The sequence below is a fragment of the Macrosteles quadrilineatus genome, unplaced genomic scaffold, assembly GCF_028750875.1.
Source record: "Macrosteles quadrilineatus isolate MER2022 unplaced genomic scaffold, UCM_ALF_1.0 Scaffold_9__3_contigs__length_116548681, whole genome shotgun sequence".
Taxonomy (NCBI): domain Eukaryota; kingdom Metazoa; phylum Arthropoda; class Insecta; order Hemiptera; family Cicadellidae; genus Macrosteles; species Macrosteles quadrilineatus.
In genome coordinates this window covers 40,750,308-40,777,477 of record NW_026542602.1, presented here as the reverse complement: position 1 = coordinate 40,777,477, position 27,170 = coordinate 40,750,308, and the positions used below count along the sequence as shown (strand labels likewise).

The 27,170-nt window shown below is 25.8% G+C and overlaps 1 protein-coding gene across 1 annotated transcript; it reads right to left on the bottom strand.

Annotated features, from left to right (window-relative positions):
• On the bottom strand, positions 1–27,170 carry LOC129003139 (uncharacterized). The gene is made up of 5 exons (XM_054431381.1): positions 27,121–27,170; positions 24,187–24,241; positions 5,372–5,829; positions 4,450–4,483; positions 1–478 (listed from the first exon to the last, which is right to left on the bottom strand). The coding sequence occupies exons 1-5, from the start codon at positions 27,157–27,159 to the stop codon at positions 24–26; spliced, it is 1,041 nt and encodes a 346-aa protein (XP_054287356.1). The 5' UTR covers positions 27,160–27,170; the 3' UTR covers positions 1–23.

The window sequence follows — 27,170 nt, the reverse complement described above, 5'->3', positions numbered from 1 at the left end:
TTGGCCAAAATGAGTCCCGTGTACTATGGTAGTTCTTCTACTTTCAACTCCTTTCCACTGATCCAATCATTTTGACACCTGACTCTCATAGGAGTGCTTCGCCACATGTGATATAATGTGTCCCCAATTATCTTGGGACGAGTGAATTTTATTTCCCTCGAGAAACAATCTCCACTTTTTTTAAACACAATTCTTAATATGGAGGCCTTACTGCTTTCTCTCAATTCTCCGATGTATATCCCCTCAACTCCAGTTGTACAAGAGTCTAAAAACAACCTGTCTATGACTAGATAGTCATGCATGATAAGTCCTGATGCCATAGTGGATGCTTTGATCGCGTCTTGCTTCCTTTCCATGGTGTATTCTTGGCACTTGAGCTTGAAACCTTGGACAGCAAAGGTTGAAACTATTGGGTCACTGCGAGGAGAACCTTTGATATAATCCATAATTTCATAAAATCCCTCCTTTGTTAGAACATCTATATAACAAAACATCTATAATAAAATAATTATTTTAAGTAAGTATAAAGCAAAATAAAACGCATTTAATTTGGTATAGTTTCACAATTTCTTACTCATGCGTTTTAGGTTTTCAAGTAGCTTTTTTATTCCCTGGGGAGAAAAATTGTGTCTGAAATCGATGACAGTAGTTTATATTCTTCTTACATATAAAATTTGATTTCATGTAATTATTCCAGGAAACGAAGACAAAATAAATGGTATCAGCAATCTGATCATACTTTCTACCATAAGCTTGTCAACAACCTTTATCATGTTTAAGCAAGGAGAGTAACTATAATTAATGGGTAAAATCAAAAAAGTTGCATTAACTTTTGAACCGTAATTTCTACATGAATGGGGGTCGCACTGTTTTGTTTAGAATTATAAGGACCATAACTGATGAGTTTCAATCGGAATAGGTTTTTTTTAAAAATCCAAGTTTCCGTTTTTAATGGGGTTCTATTGGAAAATAAAATAAGTTACAATAATTTGAACCGTATTTTGTACAGCAATAGTGGGGGGGGGGGGGGGGGTTGCTCAATTTTGTTAAGAATAATTATCTGGTCAATCACATACTAATTTAAATCAAAACAGTTTCTTACAAAAAATAATTTTAATTTTTTTTGTTTTTTATGGGAAAATAACATTATTTACAATAACCTTTGAACCCTTTTGAAAAAAAAATGCCTGGAGATACCATGGATTAGTACCTACAAACCAAATTTCATCAACATTGGATAACAGGACATGTAGTCTGTAGCTCTGTACACATCCACACTCACACACACACGCACACACACACACACACACACAGACATCACTTCGAAAACCACTTTTTTGGGTTCAGAGGGCCCCAAAATGGATATATATCTACTCAAAACTCAAACTCGAAAACTTTGACGAAAACGATACTTTCTCCATATACTATACTATGTATAGGGGGAGAAAGTAAAAGGGAACTTCAGAGTCCCCTACCATCACCCTCTACCCTCTCTGGTCGGTACTTTTAGTATGTTGTTTTAGGACCCCGTGACGGTGGGACGAAACTACTGTTGGTATCGGATAGCTAACTAATTTGACTAAGTCTAGTGTTAGTAGTAATAATAATATTTATTGATAAGTAATAATTAGGTTAAATATTCGGGCTCGGATGTGGTCGTCAAGCAACACAACAATATCATTTTCTGATCTCGCAATATTTTAACCATTGGGGCCTACAACCCCTCTCTTATAACTGAACAAAATTTGGCTTATACATGCGTTGTTTCCCTATTTGGGCTTTTACTTTTTCCACTACACCAAACTATATGGAGAAAGTATTATTTTCGTCAAAATTTTCGAGTTTGAGTATTGAGTAGATATATCCGTTTTGGGTCCCTCTGGACCCAATAAATTGGTTTTCGAAGTGATGTCTGTGTGTGTGTGTCTGAATTTGTACAAAGCTACAAACCACACCTGTAGTCCGATTTTGATGAAATTTGGTATGTAGGTACTAATCCATGGTATCTCCAGGCGTTTTTTAATTTATTTGAAATTTTGGTTTTTAATGTTGTTTTTTCCATAAAAACCCATAAAATAACGGAAAATGCAGCGCTTCCTAAGGGTAAAGGGACAGCGATACAAAAATGTCAATCAATCAATCAAAATAACTTAATTTATATTGCACATTATGTACAAAATGGTGTCAGTTATTGTCATAACCAGAACGAATATATAAAACCTAAGATTATTTTACTGATAATATTGTTATCTATATCCATTATTAATCTAATGGTGTATGTCTATATGTGTGTTACTCAATATCGTAAAAACTACTATACCGACTGCGTTTAGATTTTACAATAATATAGCTGCCATACGAAGAATGGTAATAGGACTATTCACACTTCGATACTGACCGTAGGCTTTGCCCTTTTGCCTTTAAAAGTTTCGAGGTGAGGATTTTAAAAGTAAATATTCATTGGTCTCCATGTCTGCAATGAGAATACTCACAATGTTTACATTTCCTTTTGACATTTCAATGTAAACAAGGAGAACTGCCAAATTAGTTAATTCACAATTTCAGACAGAGCCGATCCAAAGCAATTAAATATTTTTATTTTATTTTTTATTTTAAACACATTTTACACAACTATGTGGTACGTTATAATCCAAAACTATACATGGGTTATATATTCTAAAACTATGTCAATGACTACAGAAATAACAAAACATATTCTATAACTCTTGCTGTATCAACCCAGGCTCTGCTTTCGATTGTTTAAAGTTTCTAGATTATGAAAATAATGTTATTGATATATTTTCATGGAATAGGTATGAAAATTACAATATTTGAGATGTTTTGTATGAATTTGGAGGCTTTTAAATTCGGATTGCTTAACATGTGTTGGATTAACTTAACATGACTTGCACTTCACATTGACTTTTTTACATTTTGGTAAATTTAGTAATTGTGTTTTGCTACACCTATGCTTAAATTAAACTAAAGAATTTCATAAATAACTAAATTGTACGCCATTGATTTTGTGTTCTGAAATATGTGGTATATGTGTAACAATATTTAATTATTAAATGGTAAGACACAATAATCTTATTTTATCTTAGCATAGCTTGAAATTCACATTTACTTTATTGCATTTCGATGAATTTATTATTTGTGTTTTGCTACACCGCTGATTAAATTAAATCAAGGAAAATATCATAAAACTAAACTGTACACGATGTTCTTTTGATTCTAAAATCAATGAAATATCTGTTACTATGTTTACTCAATCAATGGTAAGTGTGAAAATGTAAAGGCAATGGACTATGGAACAACAATACAACAAAATATGTCAAGGAGTTTTGACATATTGAATCATCAAATTTTTTTACAAAGGTCTCTTTGTGAGATGTATAATGTTAACACGTTTAAATAATTTTAAATGCGTTTTTAAATATGATAAAAAAAGTTAAATTTTTATAGTGTCCGGTAAGGTATTAAATAGTTTTAACAACACAAAAGATGGGATTTTCTCGATAACCGATGAATTATGTCTGTTGAACGCAAATTCACTACCTTTCCTTGTGGAATATTGATGATGTTATCTATTCAATACCCCCGCCGCAGCAAACCTGCAGACTGCCTGATTTGATTTTCAATTAAATCTATTCAAATAACATTAGGTTTAACGAGTACCTAGGTTTGCTGCCTACAGGGAGGTTAATAAAATGTGTTTTTTAGTAAAATATTAATAGATTGGTATAAAATAAATAGATTTGCCAGGTTTGATCCAAATATATCCATAAACAAACAAACTACAACAGTTTACTTATTCTCCATAAGAATAACATGAGAATTTTTAATTTACAATTTTCTCCGTAACCAATAATCATACAGAAACATTTCAATATACTAAATTGTTTTTTTACGCTCTACAAAATGGTCTAGAGAAAATTTGGGAAATTTTTAGTATTGAGAGACAAAAACCACAAAAACCAATTCTTACCCCAAAAATCCCCCCATAAAACCCCGTTTCCATGGTCCGATCATGCTGGCTCGTGAACTCGTTCGAATAAACGTAGGTTTACACGTTTGTACCAAATTTCATCGAAATCGGATCATTATTGCTCGAGTTATCGTGCTAACGGACACACACACATATACATATTTGAATTTGAACGGATGGTGTTTTTGGCTTCTAGGGACATCAAAATTAAAAAGTAAATCGGCCCCGGGTCCAAGTCTTACCATGAGACCTACGGTAATAGCTTATTCTCTATATGGAAAATTCGCTAAAAAGTCAGGTTGGATGGTATCAAAAACATGGTGGGAGCCATTCGCTATGAAAAGCATTAACATACCAAAGGGGTTGATAAACATAGAATATGAATTTAAAAAACTGTTGTTTAAAGTATATAATTCAAGTTTGACTAATTTTTAAAAAAAATATTCTTTGGAAATACTTACTAATAACACCAGCAGCCTCTCCTTTTGCAAAATCCTGAAAAATATAAGTGAAGCTCAGATAAAAAATTTTGTTCTAAGGTATTATGTCTATAGTAATGTCTAATGTTTAAAGGACTATTATAATGTATAAACAAAGTTGTCCACAGATAAATCTGCCATGTGAAATTCCATGTCCATCCTCTTTTTAAATTTTCCCTTCTTTCTACGTGGGTATCGGCATGGATCTAATTAACTGTGTCCGACAATTTCTCAAATTTAAAGATACACCTGAAATTGTGAGTAAGACTAGTCATTGACTTTCAGTGGATAAATTTAGAATTATAATAGGCAAATACAGTTTTGTGAAAGTTAACAAATTTTAAATACTAGAGGCTGTCAAGTGGTCGAAAACTTGACCAAAAATATGCATTGTGCAAACTTTCCTATTATTTTCACCCCTCGCTGTAAATAAAACATGTGACTGGTAGTTCGTCCATTTGTTTTGATTTTCTGTATATATTTCGATGTTGTTTCGTCATCAGCATGGCAACCCATAAGGTACATGTTAACTTTTTAAAATTTTAAATATTTTTTTTGTGCTTAATTGTGAACCCATTATAATTTATCAAGGGAGTCTGTTCATCTACAGAAAAATTTCTTTATAACGGGATGTGTAGATTTTCCCTGTGATGCAAACGAGCTGATAAAAAGGGTTTTTTTAAGAAACATGCCTACTTATTTATATATAGGATTAACCTGAAAGTAAAATTCTTTTGGTTCTTTTGGCCAGCAAACTTTATTGTAATAGCGAAAAATCTACTTTATGACAAACCCTTGACGGTATGAATATTTTATTAAATCTAGTCAACTCTGAATTTATTCTCCTCAACTAGAAGGCTTCGTTTAGCTTTATTTTGTAAAATGATATATATTTTCAACCTACCGTCACGGAATCTTCTTTACATTTTATTTTAAGCACTTTATCTCTTCCCAAAAGGGCAACGTAAAAAAGGTAGTTAATCACGTAACTTCTTATGAAGCAATGTTGTTCCTCATGAGACTGGTACATCAAGCTAAATTCCAACACATCATATTTGTTTTTGAAAGTCTTAATTTCGGGTTCCTTCCCATCGAGAGATATGTAATCTTTTACTCGTTTGCAAACGTCTTCACTGTTTCTCAGCGTCAATTTATCTACCAAGATTCCTTCTTGGCTGTATAAAAACACTTCAGGTCTTTTTTCATCTTCTACGCATTCAACAAACAAATGTTTACTTGCGTCTTTCGTCAATTGTATTGTGAATTGCGTTGAATATTCCCTTGAATCCACTGGCTTTATAGACATCGTTGTGTCTTGAACCATACCCGTAAACAATTCGTCATGTTGAGAGTAGAATAGTACTGAAACAGAAATATGTGGCTTTAATGACGATGAATTCTGATATCATTATCAAACTGCACCAGTTTTAACGTTGTTAAGCGATACTCAGAGACCTGTTAATTATTCCAAAGACTTGCTCATACAACATATTTATTCAAATAATTCCAATTAAGTCACAGAGATTTTTATTTTTATTTTATCGGAATGCTTTTTGTACCAAGGACATTTTTAAAAGCTCTTATCAAATAAGCAACTTTGTTTGGATTCATTATCCTGTTATTTTAAGAAGATGTTTGGTTTTTAAGCGAGTGAAAAGTTAAATAAATACATATATATAAGTAGATATATTCATGTCACTTCTGGGCCAAAAAAGGAGCCACTCAAAAATTAAATGAATTTTCCTATTTTTTTATACAATATGCTATATTTTTTACCCTTTTAGGTCAATTTCTAACATATTCATATTTTTCTAGAAAAAGTATATAATTTTGATGAAATTTTCATGAATATGTCTATATTTTACATAAAATTGACTACAAACTGAAATGTTTTTAAAAACAAGTAAAATTTTAAAATTTTTTATTCAAATATTCTAAATATTTTATTTAAATTATTGTTTTTGTAAATAATATTTTTCCTATTTGAGTTATTCAAAATTTATTAAAAGTATTGAATTTCTCAGAAAATTCTAATGATATTTGATGTATTACAAGTCCATATTTCATTTTAAATAATTTTAAACTTAAACATGAAATGTTATCAAAAATGATAATCTTAAGATAAGAAGATAAGTATTGATTTAAATTAAAAATAAATGTCACCAATGAAAAGCTTGTTAAAAATTAGTGCTATTTCATATATTATACATTTCTGTATGATTAAAGATAATGTAAAAATCAACAAAAACAAATTGTGTTGTAAATATAATCTTATTGAAGGAATATTAGTCTATGGCCTAATTTGTTTGGTCGATCTTTTTATGAAAATAAGTGATTGAATAAAATAATAACCAGTTGAATGTTAGTAAATTGCAGTGTGGATTAAAATAATTATTTTGATTTATCGAAACTAATCGAAAAGTATTTTATAATTAATGCTTAAAATGTATAATCAATGGTTAAATAGTTAGCTAATGAAACTAGCCGATTGAACAAAAAAAAGTGTCAAGTTAGCAAAACTCTCGTCATTAGCTATCATAATGGGTGTGGCTCTGTCGACTGGCTGATTTTCTATGTATATTCTCATTTTGTTTTATGGAGAAATATTTAAAATAAGAGTTTATTGATGGTAAAAGTTTATTATTTATTGATTGAAGATGAAGTATAAAGAAGATTAACTATGAAAATTGTGAAACTATCGTGTTGTGAAGTGAAATGTGTTTGAAGTGTTCATCACCATATTTGGATTGTTCAAGTGTTTTTAACTAATATTTTAATAAGTAAAAGTGATTTATTGAACTATTTATAGACTATTTTTATTGTTTGTAATCATAACTTGTTTATAAAACAATCAGAATTTTCAAGGTCAAGTGATTGCTGCTTTGTTTGATAGTTTTTTGCCAAACCATATGACATTCAAGGACAGTGTGCTTCTAAAGCACGCTTTGATAAATCTGAATTGTACAGTAAATATTTTGTGTAGAAAAATTTAAGTGACTGTGCTGTTTTATTTGACAGTTTTTTTTTGCCAAACCAAATGATGTTCAACGAAAGCGTGCATTGAATGCACGCTTTGATAAATCTGAAATGTTCAGTAAATATTATTTGTTTATGTTTGTGTGAGTTATTTTGAATTCCTATTCAGTAATTTAACTGTTAATATCGAATGTTTCAACTTATTATTCGATTGTTAGTATCGAATGAAATTATTTGAAATATATTGTATGTTATAACTTGAGTGTTTTTAAACCAATCTTAACCAAATTTGAAACATACACTCATTGAATATTAAAGAATGTTTTTGACTTATGTTAAGGGTAGTTTCATCCCTTATTTTGTATTTTATTTATAAAAATGTAAAAAATTATTGAATAATTCTAAAAGTTAAAAATTATGAAAAATTATGTTTAAAATCAATGTTTTTACTAAAATTTTCCAATTTAGGGTGAACTACCCTTAAACTAAAAACCTTAATAACTTTTTTGTTTTTAAAGATATTTTCATGAAATTTGGTATGATATATCTATAAGGTAAGTATAAATTTATTAAATAATAAAATTTAAAATATTCATTTCTTGTGACCTTGAAAATCAAAAATTTTTATTTATTAATATTTTTTTATGAAACAAATTTTAAATTAACAATAGTAGTCTCATTATTCATAAAATATAATAATATTTTGAAAAATATGTCAAAAAGTAGTAAATAAATGGTGGTTTTATAATAATTTTATTTGATTTCAGTTATATCATTTTTAATTACACTATACTCTAATAATCTTTCAGACACAACAACTACATAGCAATTAGTTTTACTAGCAACAGTTATATCATAATCAAAATCCATATTTATTATTATATCATTTTTTGATCCTGAAATATTTACAGTAGTTTTTGTAGTATCAATCACATACAATGGTCTATTTTCAATGAATTCTGTTGGATCATAATACATTTCACTATTGTTATAATAAACCTTTTTATAATCTTGATACATTTGATATACAATTCTAAATTTTCCATTATTTATATCTAGATTTATTAAATCATCAGGATAATAGTGACCATTTAATTTTACTCTAATATTTTTAATATACATACTATCAAATTTTGAAGTGTCATATAATTGATCATTAGTTCTACCTTTTTGAAAACCAATTATTATAAATTTTGGATTATAGATGTTTCGATAAATATTTGTTATATCAAAACTAACTGTTTTTCCAGTTATTGTCTTTTGTTCAATACATTGCCAATGATTAAAGTGAAATAGTATTTTTTCTTTTTTAGTTATTTCATTAATATATTGATTTTTACTTGTAGTTTTATACTCAATTATTGAAACTCTAATAAAAAAGTCATCAATAATTATTTTTCCAGTACTTGGTAATGTAGTATCATCAAAAGTTCCATCAACTTTTTTAGTTTTCCATCTAAAAATAGCATCATTATCTTCAGATCTAACAAAACATATATTGAATCCTCCTTTGTATATTGGAACATTAACATTTTCAAAGAAACCTAATCCAAAATGTGATAGATTACCCACAGCTTCAAATGTTTTTTTGAAATCTGATTGAAATCCATTACAAATGTTGGATACTGCTTCTGTTTTTGAATAAGTAACAGTACCTTTTATTGTACTCAATTGTCCAGGATGTTCAATTTCCTCAATTAATTTATTATGTTTTCTAATTTCAATTTTTGAAAATAAGAATGGTATAAAATTATTAATCAACTTTACATTATCTGTAGCACTATAGTCTTTATCATCAGATTTTTTTAATGATCCTGAAATATAAAATTGAAACTTAGATGAACAAAATCCATCACCAAAATCAATATTAAATTCAGTTTTTTTGTTTGGTTCATTCAAATGTAGTTTAGATAAAGGATAAAAATTTTTATATTCAGCTCTTTCAATTTCATAAGTATTAGCCATTTATTAAGGAAAAATTTATGAAAAAATATGGAAAGAAAAAGGTTTTTTAAAACAAGTAAAATTTTATTAATTTTGAATTTTAATCAACTGAAATCTATTTAATCAACTGAAAAATGTTTAATCAACAGTATCATAATCATTTTTATCTTTAAAATATTGAATTTCTTTAACATTATCAACAATAAATTTAGCAGATAAGTTTTGGTTTTCAATAAGTAATTCCCAATCCAACATATATTTGTATTCTTCAATAAAGTTTTGAGATAATGTTTGGTATTTACAAATCAAATCAATATGATCTTTTAACTGATAATTTATGTATTCAGTAATAATCTTTTCATTCAAAATTTGATATTTAGCAATTTTTTCCCAATTCAATTTATTTTGAAACAATCTAATCATCTCATCATTCAATTCATATTTTTCTGAAATAATATGCCAATCTTCATTGGTTAATAGAAATTGGTTTCTGATAATGAAATAATCAAATGAATTATATAGAGCCATTTATTAGGAGGAAATTTTTGTAAAACTACTTTTCTTTGAATTACATATACAACATTTTGCTTTAACCATATTTTTATTTTTTAATTTTATTGTTTGAATGTCTTTAGAATTGGTTTTTTGTTTACATTTAAGACAGTAAGTAAACTCCATTTATATAGTAAAAATTATTGATCTTCTTGGTTTTCTGTATTAAGTTTATCTTCTAATATTTGTGCTAATCCAGCAGTTACTAATCTTATTTTTTCAGCAAGTTTATCTTCAAGTTGTTTTTCTAAATCTTCAACATACATTTTTAGATTAAATAATGAATTAACCAATTCATTTAAATCCTGTTTAGTTTTTGAATGATCATTACCAACCTTAATAATAGAATTTAAAACTTCATTTAACTCAGATTTTATGACAACATCATAGTCGTTAATGCTTGGTTTTACATTAACAATCCTTCTAGAATTAATACTTAAATAATTTTTGGATAGACTAATAGCATTAACCAAATTATTAGTTTTCTTAATATGGTTTTTTAAATCCTTATTAATATCATTAAAAATGGAATTTAATTTTGAATTAATATAATCATTTTTTACTTCAATTAAATCTTTTTTCTGTCTACCAAATAGATCAAATATATTTAATGAATCCATATTTATTAAGAATTAATTTATTGATTATGTTATCAAATCTTATATTTTTATTCAACTCATTTAATACAAAAACACACAAATGACCACATATAGGTGGATCATTATAATTTTGAATTTGTGAATCATTAAAAAATATATTGTCTTTTCCTAAATATTTAACAATTTCCTTAAAAGGTTTATTAACAATTTTTCCATAAGAATCAAAGTAATATTTAATTTTATCTTTTTTATAATAACATATCCAATGAGTTCCATTACCAGAAAAAGAATCTAAATTGACTACACCACATTCAAATTTATTAACAGTTTTTGGAAGCATATCTCTCATAAAAACACCTCTAAAATTCTTAATATTTTGACATAATTTTTCTAAATCAGCTAAAGTCAATGGGTTGAAATTTTTTTCTTAACATATTTTAATGTTTTTTCATCTAATCCAGATCCTTTTACATTAGCTAATTCTTGATCTAACCAATTTATAAATTCTCTAAATTTTGGAATAACATTGTCTTTTACTACTTTAGCTCCTCTTCTAACTTTTGGTGTTAAACTATTTATGCCAGGAATATAATCAGCAACATTTAATATTTCATTTAATAAACCACCATCTTTTATTTGTTTAAGTTGATTATAAGAAAATTCAAGTCTTAATCCAGTATTTAATTTTTTATGTTTTTCTAATTTATTCAATTGTCTTTTAGTTAATAATAATACATCATTACCATTTTTAAATTGATCTATTTCAAATTGTATAGTCAAATTTTTATTTTTCTTAAAAGCAGATTTAATTTTAGATTTTTGATAATCAGTTAAATTTACCTTAACTTTCTCCATTTATATAGGTTAAAATTTTAATCCTATTTCTAATCCCATTCCAAATTTTCTTTTTAACCACATAGCACCTGATGTTGTGAAAGCAACTAATCTTTCACCTATATCATGATCACTAGATGTTGCTATATCCCATGCTTTATCTTGTAATAATTTATCAGCAATATCATTTCTAGATTCTGTATCTTTATGATCTCTATAAAATATATCATGTTCTTTAGCAGCTTTATCTAAATCATTTATTCCAGGATCACCTCTTTTTAATCTTTTTTGTAGCTTAGTTCCAGGTCCTAGATATTGAAAACCAGGTACATGCAATTCAAATGGTAAATTATTTATAAAATCATTTTATAATCCTGAACCTATAATTGGTGATGTTATAGTTGGTAATATTCTTTTTAAATATTTTATACCATCAGGTTTTTCAATTAATTCATCTAATTTGTTTGAAATAAAATCTTTAATAGCCCTTTTTTCATTGATAAAGTTATTATTTCCAGCTTTTTCTTGAGCATATATATAATTGATTATACTTTCTAATTTGTTTAAATCATCAATATATCTGTATTCAATTTTATTTTCTGAATATTTTCTTATACCAGATCCTTCAATATTTCCTTTAGAATCCCAAATAAATTTAATCAAATTCATATATTTATTACCTTTACTTGATTTTGGTTTTCTAGTACTTGGATCATTATTTTTATAAATTGAATCTGTTTCCCATAAAATTTTTGAGTAATTATTTAAATCATCTTGACTATATAAATTATCATCTGGTTTGTCTTTATATGTCAATAATCTCCATAAACCTTGAGTGCCAGTATATGTTTTACCATTAACAAGTAAATCATCATTATCAATTACTGTTATTTTATCACCAATCATAAATGATTTTTTATGTTTATCCCAATACAAACCAAATTTATCATCTTTTGCTCTAGGTAAATATTTTTGTGCAATTGGACCAATGATTTTTTTTAATATTTGAGGTGAAACAATATTTGGATCTATAAATGTTGATTCTTCTTCAATAATTTGTTCTCTTATTGGTCTAAATGGAGTACTTGAAGGTAAAATAAATTCTTCTTCAGATTGTGGTATTGATATGTTTGCAAATTGATTAACAATAGGTACTAAATCCATTAAATTTTTATTTTCATTTAAAACATCACCAATTTTATTTTCTACTTTACCAATTGCAGATGTTATTGGTTCATATGCTTTTTGTTTAATTTGTTCATAATTTTCATCAATTTTAATTTGATTTTTAAATTCTTTTATTAATTTTTTTTCAATTTCATCTAACTTCTTAGCCTTGTCGACAGTTATGTTATCCATTTATTAAAAGAAAAAATATGTTAACATAAACATAAATGATGTTAACATAAACATAAACTATGTCGATTAAGCACAATCAAAACTACACTAATGATTAATATAAATAAAACAAAAATAATAAGTAAATCTAAAATTAAACACAAACACATCATTTTTTATTTTCTGTAAATTTAATAAGAAAAATAAACACTAAAGATAAGGCAAATATTATTATAACAAATACTTTATCAACAATTAAAGCAAGCATACACCACATTTATTTAGAAGAAAATTTTATATTAGAAAACTTATTCATATATTTTCCTTCATTTGTTTTTAATATCAAATTCATAGTTAAAAATCCATAATTTTCTTTCTAACAATCATTACAAATATCCTTAAATTCATTAAATGACATATCAGAACCTACAAAATGATCAAAAATTTGTTTTACATAATGATTATTTTGCTTAAAAATACATAACATATTTAAATTATTCCTTATTAATTTAATGTCAACTTTTGAATAACATTGTGAAAGATAAATACATGATATGTTTTTATGTCTACCCATTACAAAATACTCTTTTATTTTATCTTGATTTTCTAAAATACAATCATCAAAAACAATTAATGAATTTGGTTTACAATCATTTAATGAAATTATATCTTTACATGAACCAAAGAAATTTGCAACTTTTTTGTTAATGTTCATTTCAATATTTTTAAATCTATGTTGTAGTTTTATATATGCAGGCTGCTCTAATGATTTACTAAATATATATAAATTTGTGTATGGTATCAATCTTTTATAGATGAAATTTAATAGTAATGTTGTTTTATCAGAACCACTTGATCCTATTATTAACAATCTAATTGGTTGATTATTCTTGATTTTTTCATCATATGTATCAAATTTTATCTTATTTTTTTCCTTTAAAAATTTTTCCATTTAAATAAGATGAAATTATTTAAAATTATAGGCAATTCTTCAAAGATTGAACTAAGATTAGAACATCCAATTCATTTAGATGGAAATTATAGTATTGGTCTTTGTGGATTTTATTCAGATAATTTTATATTAAATGTACCAAATGATTATAAAAATATATATGGTTTTAGTATTATTGATCAAAACAAAACAATTGATCAATATTTTAATATAAAGAAAGGATATTACACCTTAGAAGACATAAAAAAATTATTTACAAAAAGTTTAACAGAATTTAAAAATAAATATGATAAATTTAATGAAAATGAATTTTTATTAGAAAACAATGGTCCTTTTATTGTAATAAAATCACCTGTTAAAATTATAGTCACAGCTTTCATAATTGATCTATTAGGGTTAAAAGATGAAATGATTGAACCAAATGTATTAATAAAAGGAATAAAATTACCAAAATTAAGACCTTTTGATGTTATTGAAATCCATTGTAATTTAGTTGAACCTAGCATTGAAAATCATAAAGATCATTTACATTTACATAGAGAATCTGAAATTTTATATTCTTTCTTTCCAAATATTGAATATGGTTTAAAGATTAGTGAAAAGCCAAATGAAATTAATTATGTTCCCTTAAAAAATATAAATAAAATTCAAAATATTAAAATTACTATTCAAGATAATGAAGGAAATTTATTGAATAATGAAAATGTAAGATCGATTGTGTATTTAAAATTAAAAAAAGAATCTTCTATATAAAATTAGATTTAAATGATTAAAAATATAAGTTTATAAAGGTTTAATTATCAAATAAACTATTGAATTTATGGAATTTTTAAGATGTAAGTCACTAAAATTGCAACCAGTTTAATTGATTAAAAAAACAAGTTTGTAAAGGTTTATTTAAGGTTTAATTATCAAATAAATTATTAAATTTATGGAATTTATTAAATATTTGACGCGTCGCAAAAATCGCGACGCGTGAATAAATGATTAAAAATGAGTTTATAAAGGTTTAATTATTAAATAAACTATTAAAAAACATGAAATTTATCAAAATTATTAAAGTTTTTTATATCATAAAATTCTTGAAGTAGATTAATTGATTAAAAAAACAAGTTTGTAAAGGTTTATTTAAGGTTTAATTATCAAATAAATTATTAAATTTATGGAATTTATTAAATATTTGACGCGTCGCAAAAATCGCGACGCGTTAATAAATGATTAAAAATGAGTTTATAAAGGTTTAATTATTAAATAAACTATTAAAAAATATGAAATTTATCAAAATTATTAAAGTTTTTTATATCATAAAAATCTTGAAGTAGATTAATTGATTAAAAAAACAAGTTTGTAAAGGTTTATTTAAGGTTTAATTATCAAATAAATTATTAAATTTATGGAATTTATTAAATATTTGACGCGTCGCAAAAATCGCGACGCGTGAATAAATGATTAAAAATGAGTTTATAAAGGTTTAATTATTAAATAAACTATTAAAAAACATGAAATTTATTAGAATTATTAAAGTTTTTTTATACCATAAAAATCTTAGAGTAGATAAATTGATTAAAAAAACAAGTTTATAAAGGTTTATTTAAGGTTTAATTATTAAATAAACTAATAGATTTTATAGAATTTATTAAGAAATAATCAAGTCACTAATATTGTGACTTGTTTAAATAATTAAAAATATAAGTTTATAAAAGTTTTAAAACTAAATAATATAGAGTTTGAAGAAATAAATTATAAAAATGATAAATGTAAATTATATAGTTCTATTAAAAATGATATAAAACAACTTAATAAAAGAGAAAGAATTTAATAAATTGGAAAAAAGTAATATACCTATAAATTGTAATAATTCAACTATAAATATTACATATTAATTATATTTTGATCATTTTCTTTAAAACTATCTTTAACATATTTTAAAACTATATGTAAAAATGGCATAATACAAAAATTAAATGTTAAGTGATAAACATAATATTGGTTGTACTTAAAAAGATAAACTAAATGTTTATTTGATGTTTTTGTTTTATATAAATATAATTTTTGATCATTTTTACTATTTATTAATTCTTTTGGTATAATTATTATTTCCATTTATTAAAAATATTTTTTAATAAATTCTTTAATTTTAGTTCTATATGGTTTTAAATTTTTATCTTCTTTATTCTGATATATATTATAATTTTTATATCTAAATAAAAATATTTTACCATAAGTCATATTTGGATATAAATATATTATTTGGTTATCATTTATATTTAAAACTTCTTTTGGTATAATTAATGCATGTGGTTGATCGCTCATTTAGTAATATTTTTATGTCCCCAAGGTAATGTATCTACTCTATTTTCACATACAAATCTTTTATTATCTTTATTACTTAAAGCTAATTTGTTAATTCTCACTGTGTATAATTCATGTTTAAAACTTCTAATACATGTCATCTCTCTATATTGTTCCACATCATCAAACAAACATTTCTTAAAATCATTCATATTAATTGACTTATTTACAACACTTTTCTTGATTCCTTTACATTTAACTGGATTTTTCTTATCAAACTCATAACTGTATAGCTTTGATCTTAATCCACAATATTCTTCTAAAATTTCACCGTTTAATTCATCTTTAAATTTTCCAATTACTTTTTTATTCTTTTCATTAAAACATTCATGATCTTTCTTATAATAACTTGTATCGAAATCATTTATATTTTCTTTAATAATTTTATAAGGATCTTTCTTTAATTCCACAAAGTAACTATCAGTGTCCATATATAATAGTTTTATATTTGGATCAAATTTCTTCAATTTTTCATAATAAAATTCATACATCAATAGCTTTGATAATTCTAAAACTGAAAATCCTATATAAATTGGTTTATCAAATTTTACTTTTTCTTTAATCATGTGAGAAGCAATACAATCGGTATCAAATATCTTAAATGTTTTAAAGTTTGGTTTTTTAGCTAGTTTTAATGAATATTCTTCATTACCTAATTTTATATCACATCTATTTCTAACATTTTCCATTGTCTTACCAAATACGGAATTATTCATTAATTTGAAGAAGTCTTTTTCAAAATCTGACTTTGATAGAGCTCTTAATTTTGTATTCAATTGAATATATTTTTTCATATAATTGTCTTGATCAAATGCAATCACTCTATTGACTCTTTTTAATTTTAATCCTTTTTTTAAGTAATATTTTAAGTTTCTTGAATGAACCACATAGTCTTTTTTATTAAATAATGTAGTACAAAGCTTATTATTATAATGTTCAGGAGCTAATGGTAAATCCTTGTGATTATCATGTAATTCCTTTGGATATTCTAAATCAACATCTAAAATATAACCATAATCAGCATTTTCATCTAATTCTAATATAGTTTCTTTCCATTCATCAGTTGTATATACATTTGGATTCATCCATTTAATATCTTTATATGGTAGCTTTTGACTTAAGGCCCATCCATATAAATTGTTTGCATCTACATATAACATGTAATTTTCAGGTTTATTAGGATCATAATTTTTGGTATATTTGTTATTTGCTTTACAATACCTTGTAACACATTGAGAAATTCCACCTCTTATACCTTTTTCAATCATCAAATACATATCATAATCACTTATTAATTCTAATTCTATTTTTGTTAATTTTAACATAGAGTCCCATGCTAATGATGGTGATGTTAAATAATGTGCAGGATCTAATTGATAGTTCTTTAAACAAACTGATCTAAAATTTTCAAATATATCAGCTAATAGCATCACATCTTGAATATTGTATAAATCAGAATAATTTCCTAATGTTTTAACTTTTAATTTATTCCAAACTTTTAGATAGTATTTATAATCATCATCACTAATATTTTCATCAGTTAAAGAACTATAAAACTGTGCTTTATCTAATATTTTATCATAATTTAATTTTTCAATATCATCTATAAACTCATAAGGAAATATACCTTTAGAAGATAATATTTCAAATGTTTCATCATCTTTTTCAATTATATCAATGTTTTTTATAAATTTAGTCAAGTGTTTAAATTCTTTCAGATTTTTAGCTTACTTATCAATTGATGAGGCCATAAATCTAAACGTATCTACAAATGAGAATTTTACAAATTTTCTAGGTTTATCATCTTCAAATTCATAACCATATCCTGAATTTACTGAATAATTTATATATTTTTCATCAGTATTTGCTATTAAATCAATTTTACCATATTTTTTAGCTAATTCTTTGATAAACAAATGTGTATCATAGTTTGAACTATTATGACAAAACACAGGTATATTTTGTGGAAATTTTAGATTTAAATTACAACTTGAATGTGCTGCACCTCTAAATTTTCCTGTTAAATGACAGTGATCTCTTACCTTTCGTCTTGTGTCATTATCAAAACCACTAGTTTCACAAATATGACAAACACTTGCTTTATGATATTCAATTTCTTCATTTTTAGTTAAACTCATAGGCTTTTTGTTTTTCGAATTATATTTTTTAGCTATATACTTTGAAATCTCATCTAAGAATTCAAATAATTTATTTGGTACATTTTTCATTTCTTCATCTGTTTTTGCTCTATAACAAATTGGTTTATATATTTTATTAGTCACTCTAGAAACTAAATAAATTGTGAATCCATAAGGTATATGTTTCTGAATTTTATTTGTATATGAGTTGTTTGGATTATTTTCACAAGTATTAATCTTTTTCAGAATGCTTTCAAAATCCATATAAATTACAAAAGGATGTTCAAGTTTTTTACAATAATTTTCAAATTTAACAGTTTCACCAGGAAATGGCAAAATTGGTCGACAAGGTTCAAGAGATTTACAAATTATTAAATGTTCACTTAAATCTTTGTTTTTGTAAAAATGTGTTAAACATCTTCTACAAATGAATTTCTTATGTCTGTTACTTTTTGTTAATTGAGTAGAAACAAATTTACTTAAATCTGTTATCAAAACATAATGTGAATTATTATCATTTTTTATATACAATAGATCAATATCTAATCTCGCATCGTAATTTTCAGATATTTGTAATGGAACAATCTTTTTATCTTCATCAAATCTGTATACATTAATTGACATGGATGGATAATTATATTTAGAATCAAATGATCTTTTTTCAAATAATTTTATATCTTTTAAACTCATTGGATAATCAAATTCTTTAAAAATTTCATCATTCAAGTAATTTTTATATTGTTTTACTCTATGTGGATGATCAAACTTTTTATCTTCATATTTATCAATAGCACATCTAATTGCATAAATAAAACAATATTCATCTTTATTTTTGAAATTTATACAACACTTTTTATTTTTTATTTCAATTGGTAATTCAACATATGAACCACCATTTAATGAATTATGTTTACTTATTTTTAAATTTAAATCTAAACATCTTTTTAATGACCAACCAGATCCTTTTGATGGTTGATTTAAATTTTCTCTTAATATTAATTTGTTAAATTGATCATCAATAAATTCATCAGTGTTTAATATATCTGAACTTCTTAAAGGATAATACATTTGGGGTTTTTGACTATCACCATTTACTAATTGTCTTTCATATTCACAAGATAATGATAACTGACCTCTTTTATTTTTAAATTCTTGTTTTTCAATCAATTTTTTAATTTCATTTCTTTGTGATTCTAAATATTCAGATATATCTAAATCATCATTTGAATTTGTTAAATAATACTCTTGAAAATAACCTTTTAATGATGACACTTCCTGAATATTTATTACATTTTCCTTTAGAATTGGTTTATTTTTTAAATGATCAGTTAATAATCCAATCAATTCTTTTCTAGTTTTATCTTTTATTTTAATACCATTTTTAATTGATAGATTTTGAATAAATTGTAATGATCTATATTTTAGATTATTAGAATTTTGTTTGATATTATTTAATCTTTTAATTAGTTCATCTCTATTTAAATTGTCAACATTTCTAACAGATAATTTGTTAGCAATTTCTTTTAATTTTTCACTGTTAAATAGTGAATAATTTGTTGGATCATATGACTTCTTTAATTCTTTTAATTGATCTAAATTTTCGTTTTGATAATCAACTATTTTATTTTGTTTACACCAAAGTTTTAAGTTATTAACTTCAGTTTCATATTTAGTTTTGTTTTCAAAATGTTTTTTTGAATTATAATGTCTATTATAATTTTTAGATAATATATTCTTATTACAATAAGGGCATAATATATTTTTATTGTACGCTCCATTTATTAGAAGAAAAATGTGCACGATTTATTAAGAATAATTTTATTTGAAAAAATTATTGTTGTAAAATATAAATATTAAGATAAATATTTATGTGTTAATTTAAAAATTATAAAAGTATTTTAAATAAAACTTAAACTTTTTTAAAACCAGTAATTTTTTTAAATAATACTTTCAAAAATTAATATTATTTTTATGAATTTTCTAATTTATTTATGTTTTTATTATGAATTTTAGTTTGTAAATGTTTTTGAAGATAACTAAGCCATTTTAAATCTCTACCACATTCACAATGGGTTGTGACTCTCATCATTTTTCTAACACATTCAATACAAATTGCAAATTTTTTATCTTTACTATAATAATGTTTATGAAAATTTTCCATATCTTTTGTTTCCTTACAATTCAAACATACTTTTTCACTTTTTTCTTCTACTATAATATTATCATATAACTTTTTTCTATAAATTAAATCACATTCTTTACAATATGAAAGTAATCCATCTTTATATTTTTTATTTTTATAAAAATTATTAATATTTTTTAATTGTTTACACTTTGAACATTCCTTCTCCATTTATATAGTATAAAATTTTACAAATTAGTTTTCTTCAATTCGTAATCATAAAAACTACCAAGTATATCTTCATCATTCAAGTCTTTAATACTATATGTAACAGGATTTGTATTATTAATTCTGGAAACAACAAATATTTCTCTTGACCAATTGTTTTTATATTTATTTGAAAAAGTTGATTTTTTGTTTCCTATTCTAACTCTATCATTTATTTTAAATTTAGATTTTGTAATTATTTTTGGTGGGATATATTTAAAAACTGTATTTAATAAATCATTTTCATTTTCTTTATTTACCTCAATTGGTTTCATTTTAATTGTTGAATGATATGAATTATTATATTCTTTAACTATTTCTTTAAGAATATCAATCCATCTAAAATTTTTATTAATTTCAAATAAAACTTTCATTATTTCATTTTGAGTCCTATTATATCTTTCAATAATACTTGATTTTTCTTCATTTTCTGTATGATACATTTTAATATTATATTTCTTTAAAATTCCATTAAATTCTTTATTTACAAATTCTAATCCTTTGTCTGTATGTAATAAGTTTGGTGATTTATGGCCAATTTTTATTGAATCTTTAATTATTTGTTCAAATGCTATAGATACATGTTTTCCATCTTTTTTCTTCAATGGTTTTGACCAAACATATTTAGAAAATGTATCAATAACATTCAACATGTATTTATAACCATCATTTTCTTTTTCATAATTTTTCATAATGATTAAATCAGCTGCCCATAAATCATCAATACCTAATGTAACTATTTTTCTTTTTCGAAATTTTTTTCTTATTAGAGCATGAATTTCTTTAGCTTCAATTATTTGATCTTTTTTATTTAATTCTTTTTTATTATTGGTTTAATTTCCTTTTTAATTATTTTACTTTTATTTGTTTTACAAATTGAACATTTAGTAGCAATTCTAAACAAACCATTCTTCATTTCAACAATTTCTGGATTAATATTTTTAGTTTTCTTCTTACATTTATGACACTGAATAAGTTCTTCCATTTAGATATAAACATTTAATATATAAATGGATATATGTTATAGATGTCGTAATTTTAATAACTTTACAATTATTAAAAATTATATAGGATGTAATATATGTAAAAAAACTATTTCTGAAAAAAAGATTAATAAACGAAAGAATAAGAACAAACATCTTACAAATATTTTAAGAGAATTTAATCATTTTCAACCATATCGCACACAACAATTAATCAATGAAATCTATACATTATGTATTTTAGACAATAGTTTTGAAATAACACCTAAAAATATAAAATTATTCTTAAAACAAAGAAATTATACAAACTGGATATTTTACTATCAATTCTTAAACAAAATATTCAATATTGATTTTGAATTAAATTTTGAAGATAAAAGAAATATTACAGTAATTTTTAATGCATATTTCAGTTTTACAAAAAGAAATATATCATTTAAAAAACTATTACCAATGATTTTTAAACTTTTAGAATTGAATTTTTATATAAAACCAGAATTTGATGATATTGTTTTAAAATTCTTAAAACATCTATCAACTTTAAATGATCCATGCATAATAAATTAACATAATGGTTTTTCTGATAACATAAGTGATACATCAGATATTATTAAAAAAAATAGAATTTTAAATATCACACAACAGTTCTAACAGAACTGTTGTGTGATATTTAAAATTCTTTTCATATATTTCAATTATTAACTGTTTAAAATTTCTATAATTATTTTTTGTAATAAATGGATCTATTAGAAGAGATTAATAATATTGGAGAATGTAAATTCAAAGAATATAAACCAATAAAAAGTTTAGAATTGAATACAAAATATAAAATAGAAAAATTTGAAAAAGTTAAAGATAAATATGGACCAACAATTATTGTTGAATTAGAAAAATGTAAAGTTCATTTACCTCATAGATTTATTAATATATTTGATGAAAAAACAATTAAAGAATTAAATAAAAAAGATTTAAACTTAATTATTACTGAAATTAAAACATTCAAAGATAAAGAAACTGTTTTAGTTAAATTTGTATAAAAACTACTCATTAAATTTTAAAATTTTACTTGTTTTTAAAAACATTTCAGTTTGTAGTCAATTTTATGTAAAATATAGACATATTCATGAAAATTTCATCAAAATTATATACTTTTTCTAGAAAAATATGAATATGTTAGAAATTGACCTAAAAGGGTAAAAAATATAGCATATTGTATAAAAAAATAGGAAAATTCATTTAATTTTTGAGTGGCTCCTTTTTTGGCCCAGAAGTGACATGAATATATCTACTTATATATATCTATATATATATATATTATTGAACTGATGTGTTAACCGGGAATAATATAAATAATTCCATTCAATCTATAAATCGAAAATCATTGATAATATAGGTAGATTTAGAGGATGATGGCCCGGAGAACCAAATCACTTTATAAAGTTTATACAATCAGCTTTCAATCTATTTACTTACGTAAAACATAGATATAAGTGCTAAATTTATGGGGTAAATATAATAAAAATAAAAATTTAAAATGTTTATAGGACAAAATTCTGTCATTTTTTCAAAAGAATATCTAATTTATAAATTAATAGTTGAGGTGTTGAGGTGTTCGAGTTATCAGCGTTTTAACGCATAGCGCCCCTCGCCATGTTTACCCATTCCCCCCCACGTTATCGACCACTTTTGAAATAGGCGACATACGTAATTTTGATCACCACAGTCCATATTACAATAATCAGCAATAATATTGCGTACTACTTTCATGCATTCTCAAACCCCTCAGCTCCTGGACTATTAATCTGAAGTCCAACTTCCTTTGCAAGAAACCTAGCTCTGTCTAAGCAGGTGAATAATGACTTTAAATTGAATTATTATTAATAAATCAATATTATTCGTTTTAGGCAAACGTGCAGGACGAACTACAGTTCTGGGCCAGTATTCAATTTGACATTTAGGAGAATTATCAAAATCAAATAATTAAACAATATCTCCTATTAAAAAATCTGTTCAAATAAAATAAAACTAGCTGTACCCGCGGGCTTTGCCCCGTTTTACTTCATAAGTGAGCTCGTTCGCACGGCTCAAACACATCCTGGTTGAAGTTCGTTCGCTACGCTCACTCACCTTTAGGTTGGAGCTCGTTCGCTACGCTAACTCGCCTCCATCTCGCCTCCAGGTTGAAGTTCGTTCGCTACGCTCACTCACCTTTTGGTTGCGAATTAGCAGTTGTCACAAATTAAAAAAAAAATAATAGTGCTGCACCCTGTTGGTAATCCTTGCAACTTTAATACTATTGCACATCATAGAACAGAACCAACTTGTTTAATTGAAACAGCTGATAAGATTCATTAATTCCATTTAAATATGAGTACTCATAAGGTTATCATGGGAAACTCCAGAGCCACTGGGGCGGAGCCCGAGAGTCCGATCACAATAAAAACAACTTAAAAAAAAAATATATAAAAAATAAAAAATAATAAATAATTAATAAAAAATAATTAAAAAAAATAATTTAAATAAGAAAAAAAGAATCAGTGTACCAAATTTTAGCCTCCTAGATAAATGGGAAGTGGGAAAATTAGTGATGAGTGAGTCAGTGAGTGAGTGAGTCAGTGAAGGCTTTGCCTTTTATATATATATAGATTATTATTTATTTTACCGTGGCCATCAGTGTTTGCTACTGTGGGTGTCTCAGCCGCTACGCTAAGATGAATCTGTAACAATACAGGACTATTTTAGATTTAATTATAACAATCAGTCTAATTGATGAAGAGGACGTATAAAATTCATGTCTTACAAACATCTTATATTTGTATGTAACTAAAAGTTTATAGTTAGTTGGCCTTAAATGATTATTAAACTAAGAGAAAACGTCGTTTTAGGTTTAACAGTAGTAATTAAAATCCATGTTTGTAGTCCCTAAACTGATAAACATATTGTTAGACTAAATTTCTCACCGAATCCCAACACAGCTCAATAAATGTTGTCAAATTAGGTGTTACATTTTTCGGTATTAAAACACCTTCAGTGTAGTATGCGTCAGGTACTGAAGTTGATCAGTTGTTATCTTCGCCAGGGAAGAACACGATACGGTACGCAGGACTGTCGCTTGCTACCTGTGCGGACACTCTGTTGTCAAAACAGGCCTGTTTTTTGTTTAAAATATTTTTAGTTTTTATTGTAATTCGTGCGTACCTTATTGTGTTCATCCCTGACGAAGTTAACAACTGTAAAACTTAACAATTATCTTAAGCTGACGTTGGTGTGTTAACACCGACACATGTTCTACTAATTTGACAACATATGTTGAGCTGTTACGGAGTTACGTATGTAGTTTAGTCTTACATTAGCAGTTATATTTGAAAAAAAAAAAAAACTAAAAGAGCATATAAATAATTATTAAAATGCACCAAAGAACACTATGCTATGCGTATAATACGGTTTTAAAAGCGGATCCTCAATATTTAAAGTTACTTTCAGCTTCGACTTAACTTAGATTTTCACAGTTCAATATATAGGCTACATATTATATTAGCGTCGTGTTTTTGGGATTAAAAATGAAATGTGTTTAGTTTTGTAAGGGGGTTAAGGAGTGTTTAAATTCCATGAGGGTGAAAATTAAAATATGTTATTTACAAAAATCACAATAATTTAAAACATCTCACTCGAGAAACCATTCCTCACTCGCCTACGGCTCGTGAGGAAGTATTTCTCTCGAGTGAGTCAATTGCTCCCTTTGCTCACTAGTTGCACAAATAACTATTGTGTTTTCTAAAGGCAAATTATTATGATTTTAGCGGCCTGTGAATGTTAGTGATGTTAATGACCTTGAATTAACAACAACCTCGCTTCCCCCCCCCCCAACTTCCTACAAAAACTGTGATCTGTGCTTTTGTCCAATCTGTACATTAATATGGAATCATAATATAGGAATTAGATAATAGTAGTACCGGTGTTTAAAAATCTATTAAAAAAATAATTACATTTTTCGATCCAATAATGCGCGTATCAAGCGCGTTATTACAAAAACCTATTTCTTTTGAGAAAAAGTCTAATTCCAACTTTAACTTCTTCAGTTTGTAAATTATTTAAACCCTGATTACACCTACCCTAATCAAAATGCTATACAGCATCACTCAGAACGACACTACCATTACCATAAGAGCTGTAATTGTTATAGAAACATACCACCAGAGTTCAGAAACGTGCAGGTATCTAAACGTGCGGTAAATAATGGTTACCGTACTGTGTAAAATTTGCCTTTCAGTATTAGAGGCGTATCAATTTGGTATATAATACCTTTCACTATTAAACTACTTTACGGATGTAGTACTTCATAAAGGCTGTAAACAGTAATATACCTAATTCACAAACATTACTTAATAGAAAACATTTTTAAAGCTGCACTTTCATGGTTTCACTAGCTGGCCCGACAGACTTCGTCCTGTCCTAATGTGGTTTGATGTCAAATGCTCGTTCATTTTCAAGATGAGCTCGTTCGCATGGCTCAATCACGTCCTGACGTCCTGGTTGAAGTTCGTTCGCTACGCTCACTCACCTTTAGGTTGGAGCTCGTTCGCTGCGCTCACTTGCCTTCAGGTTAGCTCGTTCGCTACGCTAACTCGCCTCCAGGTTGAAGTTCGTTCGCTACGCTCACTCACCTTTTGGTTGCAAATTAGCTGTTGTTATAAATTTAAAAAAATAATAGTGCTGCACCCTGTTGGAAATTCTTGTAACTTTAATGCTATTGAACATCATAGAACAGAACCAACTTGTTTAATTGAAACAGCTGTTAAGATTTATTAATTCCTTTTTAATATGAAAAATCATAAGGTTAACATGGGAAACTCCAGAGCCACTGGGGCGGAGCCCGAAATTCCGATCAGAATAAAAACTAAGTAGTTTTCCTATTTAATGCCCAAAAAATCGGTGTTATTAGGTTAGAGCTCGTTCGCTGCGCTCACTTGCCTTCAGGTTAGCTCGTTCGCTACGCTAACTCGCCTCCAGATGAAGTTCGTTCGCTACGCTCACTCACCTTTTGGTTGCAAATTAGCTGTTGTTATAAATAAAAAAAAATAATAGTGCTGCACCCTGTTGGAAATTCTTGTAACTTTAATGCTATTGAACATCATAGAACAGAACCAACTTGTATAATTGAAACAGCTGTTAAGATTCATTAATTCCTTTTTAATATGAAAAATCATAAGGTTAACATGGGAAACTCCAGAGCCACTGGGGCGGAGCCCGAAATTCCGATCAGAATAAAAACTACGTAGTTTTCCTATTTAATGCCCAAAGAATCGGTGTACCGAATTTCAGCCTCCTAAGTAAATGGGAAGTGGGAGAATTAGTGATGAGTGAGTGAGTCAGTATATATAGATATAGTCTATCTATATATATATAGATAATAAGTGCAATAAATTGGAAATACGAGTAATCTGATGAAAATGTATTTCTGCTGTGAAAAAAGAAAACACATATGACAACTAAATTTTGTTACAGCCCATACTTAATGTAAGAAAGTTATAGAAAGTGCAAATGGACCTAAATATAATAACCATAATACATATAAGTAGGTAAAACAAAATCTTACCGAAAACAATCCAAAAACCACAGTTAATGTTAGTTCCATGGTTGTGAAAA

Excerpts from the sequence above, each read along its gene's own strand:
- LOC129003139 (XM_054431381.1), bottom strand. The coding sequence starts at position 27,159 with ATGGAACTAACATTAACTGTGGTTTTTGGATTGTTTTCG. Across the intron at positions 5,830-24,186 it reads AGCAAACACTGATGGCCACG|TACTATTCTACTCTCAACAT; the intron begins GTAAAATAAATA and ends TTTCTGTTTCAG. Across the intron at positions 4,484-5,371 it reads GTAAAGAAGATTCCGTGACG|GATTTTGCAAAAGGAGAGGC; the intron begins GTAGGTTGAAAA and ends TATATTTTTCAG.